This window comes from Pterocles gutturalis, unplaced genomic scaffold (genome assembly GCF_000699245.1).
Source record: "Pterocles gutturalis isolate BGI_N339 unplaced genomic scaffold, ASM69924v1 scaffold23676, whole genome shotgun sequence".
NCBI classification, from domain to species: domain Eukaryota; kingdom Metazoa; phylum Chordata; class Aves; order Pterocliformes; family Pteroclidae; genus Pterocles; species Pterocles gutturalis.
Window position 1 is genome coordinate 26854 of NW_010101033.1, and position 17525 is coordinate 44378.

General features: G+C 40.5%; 1 protein-coding gene across 1 annotated transcript in view; it reads right to left on the minus strand.

Annotated features, from left to right (window-relative positions):
- The window catches only part of ENPEP (glutamyl aminopeptidase (aminopeptidase A)), a 33472-nt gene that overhangs the window by 1551 nt on the left and 14396 nt on the right, over positions 1-17525 (minus strand). The window contains exons 5-18 of the mRNA XM_010081995.1: positions 16911-17065; positions 16167-16280; positions 14541-14675; positions 10826-10891; positions 9398-9463; positions 8633-8784; positions 5454-5533; positions 4232-4359; positions 4062-4117; positions 3091-3241; positions 2281-2354; positions 2081-2182; positions 1801-1971; positions 183-323 (exon numbers count right to left, since the gene is read on the minus strand). Of these exons, the coding sequence (XP_010080297.1) occupies positions 183-323; positions 1801-1971; positions 2081-2182; positions 2281-2354; positions 3091-3241; positions 4062-4117; positions 4232-4359; positions 5454-5533; positions 8633-8784; positions 9398-9463; positions 10826-10891; positions 14541-14675; positions 16167-16280; positions 16911-17065 (1591 nt within the window). The remainder of the gene's footprint in view (positions 1-182; positions 324-1800; positions 1972-2080; positions 2183-2280; positions 2355-3090; positions 3242-4061; positions 4118-4231; positions 4360-5453; positions 5534-8632; positions 8785-9397; positions 9464-10825; positions 10892-14540; positions 14676-16166; positions 16281-16910; positions 17066-17525) is intronic.

Sequence of the window (17525 nt, forward strand, 5' to 3'; positions counted from 1 at the left end):
AAGGTAGCAGCAAAGTACCTTTTCACAGCAGATGGATATAATTCTGCTGAATATACTTTCAGTTTTCATTATGCAAAGGCCAGTGATTATAGCTGCATAGTGAAAACATAGAAAAGCATGGCACAGAACAAGATATAGAGATGGATGTAGACCTAAAGTTTCCAATGAATTCACTAGTGTACCTGCCAACTAAGTACTCCCAGTTAAGTCGTATCCAGTCCCAGGCCATTGTTTTCCCATAGGTGTTGTATGAGATGTATCTCAGGACTGTGAACACATCTTGGCTTTTGATGAGGCTGGTGTTGTAAATATATTTCAGATATCTAAGGAAAATGCAATAAGAATCAAAGAGAGCTTGTCATGAAAGACCATGGAAAGCGAATATGTTCCGAAACTCTTATTCACAAAAAATTAAAATTAATTTGGGCATGGTATGCCTGCAAGTGCTGCAGTTATACTTCCAGTTACAGCAAAAATGGTTTTGACTGGCAGAGTGGCAGGATCTCTCAGCACACACGTTTGCAGGGAGATGAGTAGTATGGTACTGGCTTCACAGCAGCAGCTGCAGGAGAACACCCTTAAACTGTTGTGTGGTGGGATTAAAGATTGTCTTCTTTTTTCCTATATGTAAGGGACAGTTTTCTCAATCTGTTTGCTTTTTTCCCCTTCCTTGCTATTTTAATAGTAAATTAAGAGATGAGTTGTCCCTGCTTTAGGGAGGATTTTTATTTTCTGCAAATATAAGCTGATCCAGATAATTAATTAATGTCTTAATCATGTCAGCAATTAGTAATTGAATGGTTTTAGATTATGGCTGTTGTGGTCACAAGAATTTAGGAATACAGCTGCCTCCTACCAGTATTTTAATTACTCTAACTCTTATATTTACTCTTCCTGAACCTCTCATACTTCCTTGTTTCATCTTGTTTAACCTTGGAACTCTTCCAGACAAAGACTGCTCCATCTTATGATATTTAGATAGGGCTCCAAGAAAGTGGAGATGGTCCCTGGTGAAGATGTTTGCCTGCCTCTCTGCTACATGATACAACTACATGCAAAGTTATCAGATAGCTTAAAGGAGCTGGGGTGTCTGTGCAGAGCAGCAGCCTGGGGAGGTGCTCACCCAGCCTGACAGCTGGATCAGCCTGGGGCAGTGTCCAGACTCTCCATCACTGCCATGGTGGCATGGATGCATCATTTCTGGTTCTAGCTCTAGTACCTCCGCACAACACTTCACGGAGCATTGCGACTTCACTCGGATGCCTTCATAGGACTGTTGGTAATAGTTGGTCAAAGCTGTTTGCCTAATATTGGCTACTTAGAAGGCAGATATCTAGTCTAAGCAGACTCCCTCTGTAGCCAATGGAGGGTGACTGGCAACACCCAAAAGCAATTCTTCCCATTTTTAAGTCCCTTTCCTGGTCTGGAATAAACAGTGCTCTGGAGGTCCTGCCTCCCTTCACTAGTTATGGAGGAAACTTGCAAGACTAATTTTCTCATGATGCCTAACTGTTAGGCAGCTAAAATTACACAGGGTGAAGGCACTGCTGGAAGAGCTGAAGGCTGTTGATTGTGTGCAGAAACTACCATGTGTTCAATATCTTTCCACTAAAGGAGCAAGGCTTTTTTTCTACTATAGTACAATCTCAGAGGGGGGTGTTAGGTAACTGGTCTTGAAACTGTGCTGCATTCCTCATGCTGTAATCTGACAAAAATGACAGCACAGGAGAGAGGAGAGGGGAATGAGCAGTGACCAGTTTCTTCTGTAGGGAATGAAAAATCTTTGTGTGTTTAAATCACCTGTCCAAAAGGGTGATGTCCTGCACTGATGCCAGGCCATAGAGCAGCTTTTCTTTTTCTTGTGCTAATGAAGTTTCTTGGTATTTCTTGAACATGTAGTTCCACGATGACTCATTGCCTGAGTTCTGCATCCCATAACGATAAACCAAGAGTCGGAGATTTGCAGGAATACTAAAATAAAGAAACAGTACTTGAATATTCTTCCCCCTTTCCTGCTTGGGATCTGTGACCAAGTCACATGCTGTGTTCTTCACCAGCCACAAAAGCTGTGAGCACTTACGCTTTTCCTTGTAGCCATTGCTCGAATAATTGAGAAGCATTGTTCAAAGATTCTGTGTCACCCATACTGCAGGCAAAGTCTAGAACAGATGCACGAAAAAGCCTATAAAAGAGAGAGACAGAGAGAGAGATATTTTCCTACTGCTTAGCATTCTTTGAATCCATCAATAATATGAGAAGAAAAAAAAAAGTTTGTTCAACCTCTCCAAATGGCTTCCAAAATCAGTCCAAGTCAGTTGATTCACAATGGGTTTTACCAGGTAGCGAAAATATTCCTGAGGTAGAAAAAGGAGGTGTGTTACTTGTGTAAAGTTCTTTAAATAATAACACATTTGTGTTCACAGTTTATTCTCCTTCATTTTTCCCAGACTAGCATCTCTTAAACCAAAAAGTAACACAAACATGCATATTCACAAGCTTTCCAGATCACCACAGCACGCCAAGCCTGCATGCTTGTAGTACTGATGCACAGAGAGGACAAAGGCAACCTGCTCCAAATGGAGGTTGGGGCACAGCAAGGACACTGCCGCAACTGTTTTCCAGAGATAATGCTGAGTTCAGGACACGTGTATTTTGGGAACCAGTAAATCACGTTCCGCATGTAAAGTCAACTAGCAAACCTGTTCAATGCCGCACTGAGATACAGCCATCCTTTGTGCTGAGGACAGGTGACAGAGATTTTGCTGCCCAATACATACTTCTTTATTGGATGCAGGACAACCTTGACTAACAAATGTCTCTACTGTGACTTATGGTGATGGATTATAAGAATAATCAGGCCCAATTTCTTTACTCCAGGTGCATAGTCCTGAATTGAGAATTCAGGTAATTCAGAGATCAGTACTAAGCAGTTTTCAGCACTTTTTTAAAGAGTACAGTAGGAAAAAGTAAATATTGGTAGCTCAGCAATGTTGAAAATCACTTGAACTTCAATGTTGTTGCTATTACAGATCCTGAACTGTCAGATCCAGTGGTCCCATGCAGGAATGGGGTTTTCTTTTGCTTCATCACCTGAAATTGGGGATAGAGACTTGTATCATCTTCAAGCATGTCTGCAAGGTAAGTTACAGCCGTTATAACTCTGTGCCAAGGTAAATAGTCTGCTTCCTTTGTCAGGTATTTTGTGAGCTCCAGGGGAACAGAATAATTCACAAGTCCAGGTCTGTGGAAGGAGAAAACATAACTTCTGTTATTTTAATGAATTTGAAGAACTTGCTTCTCTAAAGATATTAGAACACTATTTTCTTTAGAAGGTCTGAAACAATAAATTTTGGGAGGGGAAAATAGCCTGGAATATAGCTTGAGAGGTGTTTTCCAAAGAGACCCCTGAGGATCACTGTCAGTCAACACCCAACCTCAGGAGCTCTCACTGCTGTGAGGAGGCTGCTCATCAGTCCAGTGTGTCCAGAAATGGGTAACCCTCAAGTGACTACTTTAACTTCTGTCACACAAAAATAAATTTCTAGTTCTGGAGACATCCTGAAAGGCTGAGGAGATTCAGACTTACAGGCTATCACAGAAGGTCACCTAAAGTTTATCTGTGTCAGCACAGCTGAGAACAAGAGCTAGAAGTTTCCAAGCAAGTTTCGAAACAAGATAGCTGAGGTGGTAACTTCCTAATGCCATGTTATGCATTGTAGGCATGCCCCTGGCTTTCTGGACACCTAACTTCTTCTGGAGTGCTTTTATTATTGCCACTTACATGGCAAAAACACTCCTTTCTAAGACCTGTGCAATTAAAGCTCTCTTTTTCTCTGCCACTGAACTGAAGGGAAGCACTTCTCTTGACTGCATTGGTACTGCAAGTTGTCAATGCATACTTGAATTTGCCCCTTTTGGAGGACAGCATAAGCCAACATACAATTAAGTCTTGTAACAAATTCAGAAATTTTCTTTCAGTCACCTGAGTTGAGTTAATTCTAATTAATAGGCAATGGAAAGTGAAAAACTTGTGTTGAAATCTCTGTGGGGACTTAGTTTACCTTGCTAAAGAAAAGGCATCATCCAAAATCCCTGCACGGTCAGCAGCTGAAAAATCCTGTGTGAAAAGAGGAAAAGAGTGGTCAAGAACATATAGATTATTCACAGAAAGAACATCCTCTACAGACCTCTATAAGAGACCCACCAGGCAGGTTAATGTAATGACACTCACTTTGTGGTTGTTGACCAGAAGAGTGCTTAACTTGGCCCAGTTTTGACTATCATAGTTCACCCGATAGAATCCAATCTGGTCTGGATTAATTTTTGCAAAAGTATCAGGAGGCGATGATATTGTAATTCCTGCAAAACAAACAGTGATAGGTTTGTGCATTTTACATGACACAGAACTCACTGGAGATTCCTTAACTCCAAAAGTAATACACGGTTTTAATGAATATCAAAATAAGATCCAACCCTCCATTTTATTTATTTATTTTTTTAAATGGCTGTGAGTAAATATGAATTATTCTAGACTTTAATGAATGCCAGCACTTGTGTTAGAATAGTGAATTGTGGTAATTACTTGGGCCAGCTAGTTGGTTAAGCTTAAAACGGGGATCACTGTGATTAGGGTGAGGTTGGTGAAAATGAGTGTCCTTGTAAAATGTAAAAAATTGGAAAGGGTTCTTGGAAATACCTTTTTTTTTCTAAAAGTTTTTTCACCCTCATGATTACCATTAGTTTAAATGTTCTCACATTTTATCCTCCATTCATTTAATTTTTCAGTTTATTTCAACTAACTTTTTAAGGGTTTTCTTCCCTGTACTCTGATTCAAATTTTGTAGCTATAGATAAAGGAAATATAAAATAGGATGAGACTTTAGGCAAGCCCTCATGCTTAAGGAATTTTCCATTTAAAATGAATACTTGAGAAATATTCCTTCCTCAGAAGCTTGGCCTGGTCCAGTTGGTGCTGCTAGTTATACCAGTTATAGTTCTTCAATCTGTGGTTTGAGGGTGGCTGGAGTTAAAAGCACTTTTCTGTTTTGAAGAGTCATACAAGGTATTTCAAAAGGCATTTTTCCCTACTGTTGCTCTTTGCCCTGCTGGCCAAGAAGTAGTTTTTTCTCTTTTTTTCTTCCCCCCCCCGTTTTTGGCCACTAGAGTTGTAGAATGGGAAATTCAGATTTGACTGCATAATAGAACAACCATCAAAAACACCCATGCAGGTATTCCTCATTCCTGAAATCAGTATTAGAAAATGTATTTAATAATTTGTAGCTCTTTTTCTTTGACTGAACTCAGATTGCCAGTTTACCACGCCACAGATGCATCCATCATTCACAGATCTGAAAACTGAAAAGCATGAAAGTTCATTCTGTATTTTATTTCTTGTTAATGATATTGAAAAACTTTATCCATTCATTACTCTTAAAAGAGAAGGGGAAGTTTACCTGCAGAATCTGATACATTGTAGAGAGCATAATTTGTTGAACTCCCAACTCTCCATTTCACTGGTATATTCCATTTGTAACTGAAATTATTTAAAGGGAAAGAAAATGAAAACACATTTGAAACCAAATGCTAGAAATAAAACTCCAGTGTATCTTTTTATTTGTTTTAATGCTTACACCCAGCTGTGTGCTTATGTACATATATATTTACCAAATATCCCTTGTAAAAAACCACAGCTTTTTACCGATAGCTATTGTTTATGTGGTAAAGGTATTTCTGGGCTATGATACTCTATTCAGGCAACAAATATCAGATATTGGTGTGGTATGATTGGGGCAGTTATATTCCCTGAAAAGCAAAATAAAAAGCATGAAGTGTCCAAGCATGTTCATGCTCTAGAGATGGGGTACAGCAGTAGCTTGTCTTAATATTTTGTATTTATCAATAGTTCTCAAAATACATCTGGTGGGTTGAACAAGGGAGTGGAGTAAGATTTTGCCCAGTGTCCAAAGTTGACGTACTAGTCAAGTTAATATGGTACTGTGTTTATTACGTGCCTAAAGTTGTCTGAAAGCTGCACAATTTGTCTTTCTTTTTTTTAAAAAATAATTAAATGAACTACCAGGGCCATGTCCTTCTGAAAGCCATCTTCACCTTTTGGCGACTCCATATGCTGGAGAGGAGATGGTAATAGTTACCCACAGTCAGAGAGAGATCACATGAATGACTTTCCATTGTGCTATACTTAGAAGCTTACTACTGCGGCTCTGCAACATGCATCCCTGCTAACCAGTATCTTCATGTCATGTCAGATAATAATCTAGCAGAGTACAAAGCAATTAATTTAGTAAAATATGATTATATGTGGATGGTTGGTGCCAGTGGTAATGCTGATGTGTCTAGGGCTTTGTGCAGACACCAGTTAAACTTTGCAATGCTGACTTGAAATAAGTGGTTAAGTATTATGAAAACTTTTTTTACAGATGGGAAAATGGAAAGAGCTTAAGCAACCACTGCAATACAGTCAGTAGTACCTCTCGCCTTTTCCAGCCTATTTTCCTTCTCCAAGACAACCCTAATTCCTCCATTATAAAGCACTGGGAGCCAAATGTAACCTTACCTCTTGCTCTTCAATTCCCTGAATACCTCCAGTGGGTAGGTGTAGCCTACAATAGCTGTGTCCTGTTAACTGTGCACATTGGGGATGTGTTCCTGACATTCTGTGCTGTAGCTACATATTTGCCCAGCAGCACTACTTTAAGAGCACAAGTTTTTGAACCTCCTTTTCTTTTGAGTACCAGCATGTAGTAGGGAACTCTTTCACAACAAACAAGCTTGAAACAAGCAGACAGTTCAGAAGACTATTGCTGCAGAGTTCAGAGAATAAAGCATACACAGGGCCTGGAGTTTTCACTGCTTAAATCAAAACCCCACACCTAATCATGAAATAGGCCAGTTCCATCTGGGGCAGGATCTCTTCAGGAGCCTCCTCATCCCCATTTGTGAGGGTGGGAGGAGGAGGTACTGATTTTCAGTGGGTTGACTTTTCGGCAAGGGAGTAAGCCTGTCCTGGGATAGATAATATCAGTGTTATAATATATATTGCTGCATTTTGTTTTTAAGTCATCTATAAAAACTACATATTAAGAAACAAATTCCCCTCTCACTTTGGGAACAGCAGGGAGAATGCACAGCTCAGCTTCTTGACAGGTTAAGGTAGGAACAGTGCTGGGATTTCTACTCAAGAAATGACAAATGGCAATGTACTGTAAGTCTTAAAGTCAAGCAAAAGTAGGATTCCTGAGTCTGCTATCTCAGACCACAGTGCAATAAGTCAAATTTTTTGGCACAAAGAATTATTTCTTCCTGAATAGTCTGTAACACCAGCCTTCAGATGGCACAGTGCTGTAGTTTGCAGCTAGAATTGCTTCAAAAGCCTGCAAACTTTTCTGCTTATGTGGGTAGAAACAAAATGTTGCAAATACACAGGTAATTATCTCATCCCAGCTCTTCTGATACCTATCCAAAACTGCCAATACCATGGGCCTTCTCATTGCTCAAGTTTTTTTCTTTTTAATCGGAATGAAATAAAGTGGCCACAACTGTTTCTTAATTTACTCCTTGCTCTTTGCATTAAATTAACTAGTAGAAGCTAATGGAAAATTGCATTTTGGTAGATTTAGCTCTGCTTCATACAGGCAAGTTTTACTGTTTCAGTTGATTGGGCTAGTTCAAGGAACGAAACCTTCCTAATATGGGTTAATTTGAAACTCTTCTGATGAAATGTTAGCAAGGTTGTATTGCCTCAAAATTGCTGATGGCTAAGAGCATACACAATGCCAGCTCTGAAATGTTATTCAGCTGGTTAATGCCATGGTGCAGCCAAGCCATTTTTCTGCGCAGGTCCATCAACCCTCAGGTAGGGTTCATCTCCCCTTGGGTTAGTCATTTGTTAATTAACAAATATGCTCCTATACAGTATGCCACCTGTCTTGAATAGGTGGATGAATGTCTGCAGCTGGCTGTCTGGCCACATAAGAGCCCAAGATGGCTGACTTTGACTAGATAACTATCTTCTAGATGGGAAAAATTAAGCAATACCATCCTGAGTTAAATAGGAAAAAAATATCTCTTGATGAGGATTAAAAACATTTATAGATGACTAGCTATTTCATAGTAACTCATGTTTTTAAGTCATGTGGAGAAGACCCTGTATTGTATGCGAAGACTCTGTGATGTGTTATAGATCTTGTACCATATAGGAAAAGGAATAAACTATCTTGGCATAAAATACCTGGATCATGGTATCTGATTTCTAGACAGAGACAATTTTGTGTCAGTTTTCCTTAGCCTGGCAGACTATACTTTGCAATGGTTCAATAGATGGCTTGCAATCATCAGAGTTGTTTGTGTGTGAAAATAAGATTTTTTGAGAGACCCTGTCCAGTTTTACTCTGCTGTGTTTGAGAAAGAAACCCTGAGACAAAGGGCTGGTGCTGTCCTAAATTTGAAATACTTGTATCTAACTTCCTGCTAGTTTATTTTTTTTAAAAAGATGCTAAGAGTAAGTTTAGCCAGAATGGTTATAACACCGCCTACATGTATGTCAGCTGAAGAAAGTATCTGTACATTATTTCTACCTCTTTTGGACAGATATTTACCGCAGGAACTTACTTACCCAAAATCAGAAGGAGGCTGAGAAGCATCTGCATTGGGATCCAAGAGAAAACGTTTCTGTGTGAGTACTGAATTAGCTCCCATCTCCAAAACAGGATAGCCCATCTGCCTGGTCCATGTGTCCATGACTTCCTTCACAGGTTTGTTACTTGCCTATGAATAATGGGAGAAGGTTGCAGTGAAAAAGCAAACCGAGTCCAAATAAGAAAAAAAAAATCTTTGATATTGCGAGGAAGAGCAGAAAGGGGCAGAAGAAAGAGCAGGTAATGAGACAGACGGAAAGAAACAGCCCAGCCTCAAGGAAAAGGAATGATCAGAAAATGGTGGCACAGAGATAACCCAACTGGGACTCAGAAGCTAGAGACAGAGATAAACACCAAAATTACATGGGAATGGGTACTGTTGAGAGCTTTCAAACAGCTGAATCTGGTTAGAGATAGGGGAGAGTACGGGGTGCATGTGTGTGGTGGATGAGGGGTGTGATACCCAGGACATGAGTTTGAGTTGTGGGGGGACTGTTTCAGTAGCAGGCTGTTTGTTAGCAAGGCCTCTCTTTCTTGTTCCTTATTCCACAATCGTGACAAAAAATGAGAAAATAATATATATTTGCTAGAAATAAGATGTGTTGGAATATACTGGGAGGCTGCCTAGCTTGTGATCTCTCGATGACAGAAGAGCTACAGAATACAAAAAATTTGGGAAACTGAAATCAGTGGGCAAAGTATGGAACATTTATTAGCAAGGTTGGGGTTGCTGCAAAACATACCTCTTCCAGAGCTTCCCAAAATTGGTCTGTCTTGGCATTCTGGAAATGGTATTTCTTCAAATATGCCTAGAGAGAGGTAGAAGACTGTGAAAATATTACCAGGTCTTTCTTCTTTGCCTATGGAAACAATACACATCTTCAAACAGGATCAGTTAGATGGAGTATCTGCCCATGGGTGGTAGTATTGTAAGAGGTTAAATGGATCAATATTCAGCTGATGAAGTTCCTTTGCTTTCCAATGTATCCCCTAAGACTAAAAGTCAGCGTTTTCCAGTGTGACTTGCTAGTATGAAACAAATTTGTAATTGGAGAGTTCTTTGTATTTTGTTTGAATGGACACCAGCATACCCTGTTGTAAATCTCTGTCTAAGAGGTTGTTTAGGAGGAGGAAGCTATTTCAGGAGATTTCACTAGCTGTGAACTCAGAGTGGAAGTAGGAAAGTCTGGTCAGCTCGAAGTCATGATCAAAATGACTTTTACAAGGAAGAATGGTATTCCGCTAAGTGTCTGCACCTCCTAAACACTATTCCTGTCTTACCTGGCTGCTTAATGAATGCTTTCCTACCCTGTTGTCTGGATCCTGGTGATGTTTAGTCAGTAGATGGTGCTGTTTGTTTCACTGTTAGCCACAGCTGTCTAATACTCTTGAAGGTTCAGAGTAGAGGGGAATTATTAGTCTCTTGTGAACAACGTGGCTGTATTTTCCCATCCTGTGAAACTGTCCTGATTGAATATGTGAAAGGAAAAATAAAGGAAAACACAACTGTCTTGTAGCAATCCATAACTGTGCTCTCCAGGAGGGAGGCACGTAAGAACAAATGTAAATCTGTGCTGTAACTCTTCAGAGACTACAGATGTCGGTTCAGAGGAAAGGACAGATAACCTCCCTCTTTCTCTTCCTTTCTCCCTTTTTTATTTCCATTATTCTGTGGCATCATGCTTGTTCCTCTGTGAGAAAGGACTTTGAACCATGCAACATCTCTCTTGTCCACTCTCTATTACCTTGCGCCTCTAGGGCTGGGTGTCCCAGCATCGAGTCTCAGTTCATGGATGAGCTTGTAGGACATAGGAGTGCATAGCAGGCTTGAGTGGGTTAGAGGACTGTGGCCATATGAAGCTGCACACGACTGAACAAGGGATCCTAGCTGACAACAGGATAACAGCATGGTGGAGGAGGTTTCTCCACTAAAAGCTGTCATGAATTTAGGTCCTCACTGGCAGGCTATCAAACCTTTGTGCAATTCACATTCCTGCTTCTGTAGAAGCATGAAACTTCTTCTCCTTGATGTTATCCACTCAGTACTAAAAGGAATTAAATACTTTTGATACTAATACCAGGATCACTGATATTTACTTTTTGCATAATGGCTTTGCTACTGTCACATGAAGATGGGCTGCATTTCTGGCATGTTTTGGTGCCACCCTTACCTGACAGCCTTTCTGGAAGAGATCTGATGTAATCCAGTCTTGAAGCATTCTGAGGATTGATGCACCCTAAGGACAAAGGCAAAGGGGAGAAGGTCATTCCACACTGCTCTAACACTGGATTTCCAGTCACCTAAAAAGGAACATGTGAATGAATATTTTATAAGGCAAAAATAGAAACTATCCATTTTACTAAGGAAGTGATTTTTCTTACTCCTCTTACTCCAGGGCTTAATTCTGGATGTGAGTTGGTCTTTAGCTGTGATCAGATGCCCGTTTCCAAGCTCAGCTGTGTCAGGGGAAGGGCTTCTGAGCCCTGCTGCTGTAGGTCACTGTCCCGCTGCCCTGCCCGTATGTGTGAGCAAGGCTCCCTGTTTCGCTTGGAATGGGACAGGGGTGAGGGCAGCTGGGGAACCAGCCCTGACCAGCAACTCAGCCTGATGATAGAGGAAGTGACTTCTGATGAACACCCAACAGGTAGGGAACTCCAAAAATGCTGCAAGTCTGGGGCTTTACACTTTGGGGATGCCACCTCAAGATTCAGAATGAGCTTTGGCGAGGACTGGTTTCAGGGTTTTGGCCTCTGAAGCAGCGTAGAATGGGGATCAGAGAAGTTGCTTACTTTGGTATCACAGGAAAAAAAAATTAGGACCCTGAAAGAAGAAAGAAACAAATGGAAGACAGGAGAGAGAAGTAGAAGAGTCATGTGGAACAAAGAACAGAGTGGGCACAAAATGAGGAAAACCAAAAGCAGTGCAAACCCAATCTAAAATGTATAATATGATTTTAGGATTAGCACGTTTTCATTTTCTGAACTAAATCAAAGGGCAGCTGAGAGCCTAATTCTATGGATGGTTTAAAAATCCAGTTGTCCTATGAAAACAAGGATGTTATCTGAATTCTCAGTAGATCCTGTCTCCCTTATTTATGTGTCTGAGAATAACAACTTGCCTGCACGAGTCATCACAGAGGGACTGTTTGAACAGATATGCCTCAAACTGCTTTCCAGACTATTGTTCCAGGGTCAAGGTGGTCAGCAGATGACTCTTTTCTGATGCAGTAATTTAATGTGTTTGCTAGGAAATACATTCACAAATGATTCAGTAAAAATTAAGACCAGATATCCATCAGTGGTAATCATAAGGCCATCTGTATGCACTAGGATACCTCTCTTCCTCAGCTTTGTCTATCAGCCACTTCTTATCTGATATCACCTCTCATAGACCATCTCCTCCCATTTCTATTAAAAGTCAGAGTAGAAATTTGCACTTGTACATGCACTTGGGAACAGCTGAGATTTCTTTTGCTTTAAATTGCAATGTATAGTTAGCCCCTTGCATCTTCTACTACTACTTTTCAGCCTCTTCCCCCTACTCTTGTCACTCCTCTGTAGTCCCTGATGGAGTGCATTTGAGAAAAGCTCATCCTAACATAATCACTGATTATAGTGACTCCAGTGTTTTCATAACTTTCCTCTTTCAACTGTTTGGGGAGGTTCAGGAAAGTGACCTTGATCTGAATAGCTGACCTTGTCTGATGGACATGTGGGGGGAGTCTTTTATCAACACCCACATAACTTCTCCTAGAGAGTTGTAGTTATATGCCAAGTATATGACAAGATCGCATGTGGCAGTAATGTGGAACATTTAATCCTAAACTTCTTTAGCTGGGGGGTTCCAAAAATGTGGGGGTCCAAGAGAAAATTTCTAGAAGAACTTAAGTATCTATTTTCAGTAAAGGTAATCAATGTTTGAACTCCAAAGACAAAAAAAATCTCCTTGTTACTTTAATACAATCTTTCAAACTAAGAGAGAGGATTAAACTGGAAAAGAAAGAGGTGAGATGCAATTACTTTATAAGAGCAGATCTAAAAATATTGTATACATGAATTGTGTAGTCACCCACTCTAGTACAGCTTTCCTAGGTGCATAGAGCCCTACCGATCACACAGCTCTTAGAGGTTCCCTTACAGAATACACTGCAATGACTCCACAGACCCTTAGGCAATTCATTAGTTTTAGGATTGTATAAACCCTGTAATTGCTCCGCTAAGCCTACCAGAGAGCATTCCAAATTGTGCTTTATTTGTTTAGCGATGAACATTATCATGAGGAGATTGTTTTTTACAAGAAAAATGCAAAAGAGAAGCCAAAAAGAAACAAGTTAATTCTGTCATGCACTTATATATAAATACCAACAGTAATTTGAGCTAAATCTACGCGAAGACTTTCTCATTCAAGCCAAATTATATCCCAAGCCAAATTATATCCCAAGCAGACCATTCCCAAACAATGCATGAGTCCTCAAGTGTTTTTGCTTAAAAAAAAAATGAGTTCATGTAGCAATTATCTAGGCACAAAGAGATGAGCAAAAGCTAGGATTTTTTTTCTCCATTGTTTTTTCAGACTATACAAAAGTATGTCTCTTGCTTAGCTCACCACTAAAATACATATTGGTCCAGGGTATTAGATTTAGCTCTGTATGTTTCTTGACTTTTGTTAGTTTGATTTAAGAACAGTGTTACACAATGCAGGTTTTCACATGGTTTATGATTTGACTGTGAGGCATTTATGATGCAATAAATACTGGTTGTACTGTTGCATAGAGGATTTAACAATTGAAAACAGAAAACTGATGGAAATGGATGGATCAAGTATAGCTAATAAAAGTAATATCTATGGCTACAGACTGCAGCATAGCTAAAGATAAAGCCAATGCAATTCATATTTTATGTTTAGCTGATAATGGGAGCTTGGAGGGAAAGGGACAAGCAGGATTTAATAATGGTGGATTTTGTGCATTCAGTGGAAACTTGTTATGCCATCACATAGGAAACATCAGATAGGCACCAGCATCCCGGCATCTTGCTGCTCAGACAGACCCAGAGTATTCTTTCACTCAGTTCCAGCTGGCTCCTGAGAGAGCCTTTGTACAGGTCCCCACCATCAATGACAGGGACATCCCCAGGATGAGCAAATAGCTTGTCAAATACCTAATGGGGTGTCCTCTACCTCCTCCTGGGTTGCAGACTACTGCACTCCAAGGCAGTCCTGAGCTCCCCAACTCTCAGTGAAATGTGGAGCTAACTTCTCTTCCTCTTTAGGGCCAATGCCAGTGGAGGCTGGTGTAGCCCATCTTTGCTAAGGCTTCTTGGGTGGCCGGGATACTGCGAGCAACATGAGACAAAAAGTTCCTTTCCTGTTTTCACTGCTTGGTTCCCTGCCTTGCTTCCTCAGAATAGAAGTTATACTGCCACGAAGGAGTGACGTGGCAGTTAGAGAATGAATGGACACCAGCATACCCTGTCCTGGCATCATCTGCCCTTGCATTAGATTGTGAGGCTTGACATAACTGGGCTGCATCAGCACATGAGGTGATGGGAAAGGGATGCATATAGTGTCTGGTTTAGGGTAATTTTAAAACTGAAAACTGTAGTGGCACAAGCTGCTGACACTGTGATTTCCCTGCACTTCTGCGTGCTGTGAGGAGGTTTGCATGGTGCACAGAGGCTGAACGAGGCTGTGGCTGCACTGCTCCTATCATAGTTGCTTTTGACTGAATCATCACTGACAACAGTCAGGAATGTCCTGGAAAAAAGATCTGCACAGACACAGCTCAAGTGGGTTAAAAGTTATGATTACAAGCTGCCCCGACTTTTATCTCCTCTTCCAAGCCTCCACTTTCTTTGCATCCAAAGTCACACAGGAGGATTTCCTACCTTACTGTAGGATATCCCATCAAACACAGAGGTTATTTCAGCTGGAGATGACACATCGACGACAATTGGGTGGGAAGACAGCAAAGAGTCATCTTTCATTACAGGAAGTACATCATCAATTAAAACCTGTTCAAGCTGAGAAAGAGAAGACGTTAGAACAGAAACAAAGGCAGGATTATGTACCTAACTACTACTAAAATAGGTAGCTTGAACTGCAGCTTCTCTAGGGGGAGGCAGTTGTAATGAAATTTCACCTCCTCTGAAGAAGGACTTGCAAACACTTACTTTACATCTGAGAGGGGAAGGATACATTTTTTCCTTAACGAAGATAAATTGCCTTTTGCAAATCCTGTTTTCCTATGTGTATCATTACACAAAAACCCCCAGAGTAGGAAAAAAAGGAGCCTGTATTACCAATTTCAGCAGTGTGACAATGCCTGCAAAGAATTATGGACTCCTCTTGCAAAAATGGAGCTGGGGATGAAGGAAAGGATGATAACACTGAAATGGCTCTAGATCTTAAATGAAGGTGGTGTCTAGATACTAAAAGGTCTTTTAAATTTTAGGCTCTATAACCAAAAATTTTATTATGTAGTTAGCACAACAGATCCTCTACTTCTAGGCATAAAAGAAGTGATCCAGGAATTATTTTGGTCTTAGCCTCACATAACATGGGTGAGAAGATATTTATGGGGAGCAGGGAGGGAGGCAGAAGAAGCACTGAGGAGGCACTGCCTGCTTCCAAAGTCACTAGGTTCAAGGGCTAGTGGATTTTGACAGTGGGCTCAACCTATGCAAAGGCGTGTGTTCTATATTTTCTAGTAGCCAGAATCCCATGACACCTGGACAGCTGAGTGAAATATGCATGCTATGTGCCATCACATGTGTTTGGGAGGTGAGGAAAGAGAGAGCAAGAAACCTCCCTTTATTCACACACTGTTATCACCCTTCAGAGTATAATGCATATTTAAGGCTACCCTCTTTGTTTGCAACCCCCTAAAGTGTCTGGAGTTGGTTTTGCTGCACAGTTAGCACTGTGGGCCATCCACTATCACCACCTATTTTTGCGCTGTAGGGAGCAGAGATTATCTGAATGGGAGCATTTGAAATGACACTTAAAATTCTGGCAGCAGTTGAATGAAGGATCTGATATTTCCCTTGACGAATACCCCAAGCTGTGGAGACAGGCTCAGGTTCCCAACTCTAACTAGGCTGGATAATGATCCTAAGACAAGTCCTATGAAGAGACACTACAACTCAACTAACTAAATAAAGGGGAATCTCCATCTTCCAGGGTTAGACTTTTAAACAACCTTGCAAAATTGCCAAGGCTCTGTCCAGAATCCCCCTAAGTATTTTTTGCCATAATAGTAACAAAACACTTGACTCACTTGTTAAAAAAGAATGACTCTTCCCTGCAGTCTAAAACTTTGCAAAGTTCACTTTGACTAGTTTCAGACCATAACATGGACAGGTGGAAAAGCTTAAACCAACTTTTTCTTTATGTTGCACTGCGCTATGTTACTTTTCTATAAATATACTTTAAGTCTTCATCATCCTTGTCTTACTCCCTTCCGAAATGCTCCCCCCAGCCCTGCCAACCCTCCACAAGACAGAAATAATTACCATTTGCCAATCTGGTTCTGCAGCATTTACTCCCAGGAACTCAAAATAACTGGCAAATCCTTCATTTAACCACAAGTCATCCCACCAGTCCATGGTCACGATATTTCCAAACCACTACAATTATAAACATTGAAAGATGTAGTGTTAGCCAAATGCTAAATGTATATTTCAGTATCTCACATCTCCACATAGAACATTCATTTCTTCACTTTTCTTCCTGTTGCCAGATGAAAATTATCATAATTCTGGGGTTTAAATAGAAATTCAGGCCTTGCCTTGTGTTAAAACATCACTTTTATTATAAAATTACATATTACTGGGGAGGTTGCTAATGATTCATGTGCCACTGAAAATATTTTTAGTTTCTTCCTCTTGATTTGATGATTTGTGCTCGTAAAGATATGTTTTCACACAGCCTCCACAGTGTATAGTTGTCCCTATTTGCTTGCCCAAAAGAGACATCTGCACACGCAAATTAGTTCCTTTAAGACATTTCAGACAGATTTTCATAAGCTGTCTCACAGTCTGGACCTAAGCATCTAACTTTCTGAGAAAAATTCAAAGGCAGTAGTTATGGTACTTCAAAGTTCTAATCAGGAACTGTTTTAACACGATATTTTGCAATCAAGTTGTGAGCACACATAGAAGATCCTGAGGTGGAGTTAATGACAGTATTTTCGAGATTAAAATGTTGCGACTACACATTAGAAGCATGGTAAAAATATATTGTGTCCTAAAATGTACCTGATGAACGAGCTCATGGGCTACCACAGCGGCAACTCTCTGTTTGTTGGAAGTGGCTGACTCGTTGGGATCATACAGCAGGTTTGTTTCTCTGTATGTGACCAGCCCCCAGTTCTCCATAGCACCTGTCCCGAAATCTGGAATAGCTATTTTATCTACATTGAAAGAAAGAGAAGATGATTACCACTGTATCATTTATGCCACTTAGCTTGACCTCCTTCTGCATGTTCACAGCCTGTTTTGCTCATCATTTGTGGTTCTGGCTTACTGCTGTGGGCTGCAGTGTAGATCCTGTTTTTAAGAAGCCGGGGACTGGCCTACAGCAGCTGACAGCAAGCACCCAGACTCTGCTGAGATTAATAGAGCTAGGATCAGTTGCACTAGATGACGATCTGTCCTGCAAGGTGATGCTATGCCACCTCCTGGGAGCGTGCGTATCATACATTACTTAATTTTGGCTCCAGAAATTAATAGTATTCTCTGGGGATGTGCTGTAGGCAGTAAACCTCCTGAAACGATCTGCAGCATAATGAGGCATGTCATTGTTTGTCACACTGTTTTATTAAAAATATTTATTGGCATGTTAGCTGAAGGAAATCCCCCACGCAGTGAACA